This window comes from Quercus lobata, chromosome 10, assembly GCF_001633185.2.
Source record: "Quercus lobata isolate SW786 chromosome 10, ValleyOak3.0 Primary Assembly, whole genome shotgun sequence".
In the NCBI taxonomy this organism is placed as follows: Eukaryota; Viridiplantae; Streptophyta; class Magnoliopsida; order Fagales; family Fagaceae; genus Quercus; species Quercus lobata.
The window spans coordinates 48,439,079-48,446,480 of record NC_044913.1 but is presented as its reverse complement, the minus strand read 5'-3'; the positions used below and the strand labels follow the sequence as shown (position 1 = coordinate 48,446,480).

General features: G+C 33.8%; 1 protein-coding gene across 1 annotated transcript; it reads right to left on the bottom strand.

Moving 5' to 3' along the window:
- Positions 1 to 3,556: 3,556 nt before the first annotated feature.
- LOC115963597 (glutamate formimidoyltransferase-like) lies at positions 3,557 to 7,076 on the bottom strand. Its single transcript, XM_031082666.1, has 4 exons — positions 7,016 to 7,076; positions 6,461 to 6,528; positions 4,668 to 5,079; positions 3,557 to 4,231 (listed from the first exon to the last, which is right to left on the bottom strand). The coding sequence occupies exons 1-4, from the start codon at positions 7,071 to 7,073 to the stop codon at positions 3,714 to 3,716; spliced, it is 1,056 nt and encodes a 351-aa protein (XP_030938526.1). The 5' UTR covers positions 7,074 to 7,076; the 3' UTR covers positions 3,557 to 3,713.
- Positions 7,077 to 7,402: the final 326 nt, after the last annotated feature.

The following is a 7,402-nucleotide window of genomic DNA, read 5'->3' as shown; positions in this document are numbered from 1 at the left end:
ATTATTATCTATATATAATATAAAACCGAAATTTTTGACTTTTTTTGAAAATGACTTTTTGAGAGACTTACGTTAGAATTAGGATTAAAAAATTATAAAAAAAATTAATTATAATTTTTTTTAATTAGACCTCACGTTAGAATTAAAAAGAAAAAAGGACTCACTTTAGGTTTCAAAAAAAAGAAAAAGAAAAAAGAAAGACTCACGTAAAAAAAAACCTCTAGGATTAAGGAAAAAAGAGAGAGATTCCTGTTAGGACTCTCTCTTCCCTCCTCAAATTTTTTGCAATTTGGTGTTATAAAATTGAAAGAATTAAATCAAATTAAAAAATATAAATAAAAAATGCTGATGTGGAAAATTGTGGATATGTCAACCAAAAATCAAAGGTTTCGGTTTTATATATATATATATAGAGAGGTCAACCAAAAGTCAAAGGCTTCAGTTTTATATATATACTAGTCGCTAATCTGTGCGTTGCACAGAAGAGTCTTACAAAAGTTTTAAAATTTCATTTTGCTTAAAGTTACGATCAATTGAAAATAAAAGTTACAATGTAATAGGAAAAAAAAAAAAAAATTCTAATACCAATAATGCATGATAAGTCCAACATCAATAATAATTTGGTATTCTTTGCTATCAGTAATAATTTGTAATACCAAAAATTTATGCTAAACATTAAATTAATAATTATTCCCAATACACCAACACACACTTTGGTGCGATGGTCATTCTACAAGTATAAGTACTTGTGGGGTATGGAGAGTATGGACCAGAGTTTAAGTTTCTAAGAGTGAGTTTTACATATATATACACGTAGATTATCTTAAAGTAGAATTTTTATTTTGTATCAAAAAAAATTATTCCCAATACTTAAAAATCATATGCAATAAGAACAATATTTTGATGTTGGGAAAAATGTTAATTCTCACCCAAGAAGAGTTTACTGATAGGAGGTGGTTTCTCCCATTTCTTAAGAGTGTGATCATATCAATTGTGTTGTTTTAGACAGCATCTTTTGGGCTATTTAACTCTCCATCATAGTTTTCAGAATCAGACCGGACCGGGAGGTCGGACCGTGAAAACCGAGAACCGGGATGAAAACCAGTTTTTTAAGCATAAAGAACCGGATTTTTTGTTAATTCTATGAACCGCTAAAACCGGGGTTGGACCGTACGAACTGGTGAGAACCGTGCGGTCCAACCCCTTAGCAATTTTTTTTTTTTTACAATTTTATTCTACTTAATTAAATTATCCATCTCTTACAAGGAATAAAAACAAATTATAATTAAAATCCTTCAAAGATATTCAATTTTACTTCAAAAATTAATCATAAATTTTAATGTTTTCATAGTTATTATTTTATTTTATTAACTTTCTTATTTAATTATTAAATATATGCTTGAAAATCATTAAATTTCCCTCACATATATAGATATATTGTCAATTTTGCTAGTTATATAAATTTAATATCTATATTTAGGCTTTAATTAATTATTTATTTAATTATGACATCATCACAGTTCGATCCCGGTTCGACCTCAAAAACCTTGAACCTCTCCCTTTAACGGTTCAATGAACGGTCCGGATCTGAAAACCTTGTTGGTGGATAGTAATGGGGTATCGAAAATGAAAGCACGTAGATTTGCGTATCTGAATGCATAATAATTCTTTGAAGCCTATGCCATATTTCTCAAATGTTGCTTTCTTGATTGTTTTACATTTGAGTAGTCCAAAAAAAAAAAAAAAAAATCCCTTTCTTTCTCTCTTTTGTGTTTATAAATAAAACTCTATTTTGTGGAAGTAAAATAACATTTGCTCTTTAAATGTACATATTTACTCCATGTTTACTGGGTGGACATTGTCAGTAAATAGCATGAATAGTGTGCAACTACCTAGGAAGATTCTTTCCTTTTTGTTTAATCATATTTATAATGGGGCCATGCAATAATTAACTATGTTGTAGGAGCCACAAAGCAAATCAATCATCAGATCCAGGACAGTGGACAGGACCTATCAGAAAATCCGTACATTGCTTGGTCCACTCAATGTCAATTGCTTCCCATTTCGTTTATGATATATACAGGTAAGAATGATATATGATATAAACTTCTTATCTGAAAATGCATTTTTTGCCTTTTTGTTTTTGGATGAATTCTGTTTATGATAGAAAATGGTCCTACCTTTTACAGATTTCGCTTCACTGTTTGCAAATAAAAAATCTTAATATTTATAGTGGCATGGATACATTGGCAAACTTAATGTACTGCTGATAGAACTGAAAAATGCTAATCACAATATGTGGCTGATAAATTGTAATCTCCCACTATATATATATATATATATATATATGTATTAAAGAGTTCAGGCTTCAAGTAGTATCTCTTTCTCTTACACACTGTGTGTGTTGTGCACAGATAGACAGCAATGCTACTGGCAGTGGTGACTGCAAGGTGTACATGCCTGAGGGCAGTTATCCCATATATGTGCTTTTTCACTGTTTGGCTATTCCTTGTAATTTAGCCTTTGAGTGAACTTCTCAACTGATTTGCAATTTAAAGTGATATTAATTGCCAGTCATTTGGTTGTAGTCTCTGTGGTTGGGAATTGGTTAAAATAGGACAACTTCCTATTCCATTTGCTATGAGGTGAACTCCTTACAAGTTGGTTCCCATGGTTATAGTTTTCCCTCTAGGCTCTAGCTAGTTAATACAATATTTGTGGCACTAAATCTGACAGCTTGCTGATTAAAATTTGGCTTATTACTCTGGTATTTTGAATGAGATGGTCTGTGAAAGTAACTTGTTTCAAAAGCTGTAATGCTAACCCAGCCATTTATTGATACTGTGTATGGGGATGGGATAGCCTCCCACAACCACCACTTACGTAATACAAAAAATACAACTCTTTTTTTTTTTTTTTTTTTTTTTTTTTTTTTTTTTTTTTTTTTCACACTGTTATTTTCAACATTCCAGAATTCCACAACACTGCAAGTAGGCAGTAGCCATGATCTCCACTGTATTGCTTGCGGCAATCCTCCCGAGCAGCAGCCAATCTTGTCGTTGGTGGACCTTGATAAAATGGTCATAAGCAAAGTCCCATTTGCTCAAAAGTTTTAAACGATGATCCTTTCCTAGACAAGGTTGATAAAGAGCTTCTAGGTGGCAGAAACCGTTCTGCACTTGTTGCATGAAGGACCATGCTCTTTGTGCAACATTTATACAGTGTTTAGACTAGGTCCTGGTGCTAAAAGGATCAGGAGCTGCCTGACATGTGGTTTTTTTTTGAATATTTTCATTGAAAAAGCAGTGTTATGACAAGGGTTAGAGTTGTATAATTCCAAATGTACATTGGTCTATTCATAGATCATATGGCCGATGTAAACTTGTGGAACTTTGTTTTTTCTTAATATTTTATTATACATTCAAGTTATAAACGTGATCAACTTACCAAAGAAATGTCCTATAAAAAAAAATAATAAATAAATAAGTACCAAAGAAATGAGCATGATCATCCACTTTACAGCAAAGTCATGAAGTGCATGGCTCTAAGTTTCGAAGAATCCAACTATTATATTGGATTTTCTCCTCCATTTTTTACCTTGTTTCTGGTGAAATAGTATAACGATTAAGGTGGTGGTTTCCCTTACAATTTTTGTTAGGACATTTTGGCAAATTGAAAATTGGTAGATTTGGCCAGTTGTTTGTAGTCTATGATTAGTCTCTTTGAGTAGAAGTTAAATTCATGTATTTTTCAATAATCATCTCTGGTGAAAAATCAGTAAAATAGCCCTTCTCCACTTCCACCCCTTCTTTAGCTGCTAGCATCTCAACCTGGTTCTGGACCCTATCTGCACCAATTTGATTCGGCTCCAAGAGCATGCAGGCAATCTCAGTTGAATCCTCTCCATGAACCAAGCCTAATGTCTGCACCGTGGGCAGCCCACCACCTCGAGCATTCACCATCCTTGCAATTCTTCGAGCCACTGAGAAATCTGTGGACAAGATGGGTATGTTGTACAATGCAACCCATGGACGTGCTCCAATCATTGTGATGCCTCTTGCTCGAGACACCTCGGACGGACCTTCATCGGGCTTCTCCAAAAGCATATCAGGCATGGTCCATCCTGCCCATTGGTTGCCCATAAAGTTAGGCCGATAATATCCAAGCTCACGCCTAATGGTGTCTAGAGCCTTGCCTGTTGGATGTGCTGCAGCATACAAAAACACTGGCACTGCAACAGAAAAGGAAAATGTTGTCATCGATATTACTAGTGCAAATACATTTCATGTAAGAATAGTTTTAGGGACTATTTTCTAGAACACTTTTCACAACGGTTGATATAGCCCATTGTAATTGAAAGAACATCATTTTTACCTGTCTCTACTACTGACATCATTTTTATTATGCATTAATAACATGTTATGTCAATATCTGTGAAACAAGTTGTCTTTAGACTTACTCTTCAAGTAAAATTGCATTTTTCTGTCATTAAGTAAGGATACAAATTTGTTCATGACTCGACATACTCTGTTATCCATGATATATCTAGGTAAAAGTGTAAAAGTGATCTTACTTTAATCACAATAAGCCACATCAACAATTGTAAATTTTTTTTTTCTACTTAGCTTGGCAACAATTGGAGGATGCTTTAGAAGGGTTCAACTGACCTTGGAATCGATTTGCAATGTCTGTTGCCACTGCCTTTGAAAGCCAAGCTGCTTCATCTAGTGATGCTCGAGCCAATGGATGGAAAAGAATTTCGTCCACAACACCAAGCCGGGGGTGAGTCCCAGTGTGCAACTCAAGGTTAATGGCTCCAAATGCAGCTTCAACCATGGCTAGGACAGCTTGTTGCAATGGACTATAAATGGCACTCCCCGTGGTATCTTGAACAACATATGATACAAGAGTGTACCGAACCCTATTATACGCTCGGTCCTCAAATTTGTTCACGATGACAGTTTCTGGGTTAAGCCTCGCGGCTTGTTCAATAGCGTCAAGGGCAGCACAGTTACGTGATTCAGAGATAAATAGCTTGCAGCATAGTAACACAGATTGGTCTATGGTTTTCTTCTTATCCTTTTGCAAGAGAAGCCAACATTCAAGTAAAGCAATTTAGCCTCTTTTTGTTACTATGATATATGAATATTCTTTACTTACGATAAAATGAGGGTTATTTGCCTTCAAACAAAGAAATAGGGGTTATTTCATTGCCCTTTATACCATATGTGATTATTATATGTTAATTCTTAACCATGGAATGATTAAATTCTAGTCTAATATTCAATCTATCGTATCCTTCCTTTATCTAGATTTAGATTCGACTATAAACAAAATATATGACACTAAGCACATACATATTTGGAATTGATTTTTTTAACTGGTAAGTTATGCATGCACCTAGTGGGTCTTAAACCCACGACCACACCCACCACCTAATACTTATAAGGAGAGGAGGTGTTAGTTGAGGTAGAGTTAGTTGGCATTCTACAATTTAAAGCCCTCTTTCAAGAGTTAAGGCCCAGGACAAAGTAATAAAATATCTTATCCACTTTTCATTATTAGTGCCAATCCATTTTTTTTCCTCATCACTGATTAGAAAATATTTATGGTCTTTAGGCACTCTTCAAAGCCAAGTTCATCTATCTAGATAGACTGCACGTGTGTCACATGTTCACATCTAGCTTCCACTACCACTAGTCAATGAACAAGTTTACGGCTTTTTCCTTCATGTTAGAGAGGGTTTGTTAGTTGTTGCTTTTTTTTTTTTGCTTGCCTTTGGTAATTGCTTCAAATCCTCAGCTACCACCTCAGATATCTGTCTTATTACTGAGAATTAAAATTTCCACATATAATATTGTATATATTTTAAGAGTTAAATAATGAAGATATGCATAGAATAAAGCTTGATAATTTAAATAGATACCGGATAACGAGGTAGGAACTACTGCATTGATGGATTTATTATCATGTAATGCATAAAACTTAATCAAAGGATGAGTGTTCTTAGAATATGTTTCTTTGAGGTAGTGCTTAGGGGTGACATTTATGATGAGTTTTGTCCACTCATCTTTAGTTATCCAAATAAGTGAACCTAAATTATAATATATCAATAGAAAAAGTTGGTTGAGATTCTTTTTTCTTTTTTGTCAAACTACATATATATATATATATATATATATAAAATCAGAAAACTAATTTCCCTAGTTGCATTCAAACTAACTACACATTAAACCCAAGGTTGAATAGAATATGGATAAAATTGGCCAAAGCTCCAAATTAGATCACTTCTCTTCCGTCCCCTATTTCATTTTTACCATGATTTAAAGGAAAATAACCAAGGTTGAGTGAAAATGTACACAAATATTTTAACTTTGAAGGTCCCTTGTGGTGATATAGCACCTAGACAAAGAAGAAAAAAAAAAAAAAAACAAAAAAGAGAGAGAGGAAGAGTCCTTACCTTGCAACTTAGGCTGAAATCCATTCCTTGCACCACTGCTCTGCTTAACCTTTTTCTGCTACCACCTACTTTGTATCACAAAATTTGAATGGGTAAGTGCTTTGAGACTGAGATGCATATAAAAGGCATTGAGGTTGTGAGTCAGCATTGATACAAAAACCCATATAATCTAATGTTCCCACTTCCCACTGCTTGACGTGTCAGTGCTCAATTATAATAAGGAGAGGCACGTCTGCTAGAGCCATGAATCATATGGTGCTACTAAGCATCATCACCGACCATGGTTTACTTCAATCAAATTCTAACACCACAAGCATTGCAGAAAATTGATATCCAGTTACTAGGAGATGACTCTGTCAATCAATGATGGTCCATTGTATGTGATTATGTGTATAATAGGAAATATAAGTCCAAAGTGATCATTTTTTTTAATGCAATAGAATTAGAAATCTATACTGTGCACTCCATAATGATTCAGGTCATGACACCAATCGATTTCTTCTTTTGTTCTAAGTGGAATTTGAACCTAATCGATGACAATAAATGTTACCATACATAAATGTGGAAGCATGCTTTGTTTGTCATATATGCACTTTGAAGAAAGCATTTGCATCTTTGTTATCAAAAGATGCCTGCTTGAAAGCAGTTTCTCCCATTTCTATTCATGGAACAAAGATATTATACAAGCCACAGAATCAAGGTTATAAATAAATAAAATGAAACCCATTGTATTGGATTCTTTCCAGATTCCTTTAGGTACGCATGTGAAAACCCAGAAAGCAAAACTAACAGTGGTCCTATATATTCACTTATTCAAATTAATTGTTTGATAATTAATTCACTTTTTGCAGAAACATAAGAAATATATTCACATATCATATGGTATTATCAGACAAGAACACGTATATGTCAGATATCCTTGTGCATATATATTTTTTAAGT

Excerpts from the sequence above, each read along its gene's own strand:
- LOC115963597 (XM_031082666.1), bottom strand. The coding sequence starts at position 7,073 with ATGCAAATGCTTTCTTCAAAGTGCATATATGACAAACAAAGCATGCTT. Across the intron at positions 6,529-7,015 it reads AAGCATGCTTCCACATTTAT|TAGGTGGTAGCAGAAAAAGG; the intron begins GTATGGTAACAT and ends TGTGATACAAAG. Across the intron at positions 5,080-6,460 it reads ATTTCAGCCTAAGTTGCAAG|GATAAGAAGAAAACCATAGA; the intron begins GTAAGGACTCTT and ends CTCTTGCAAAAG.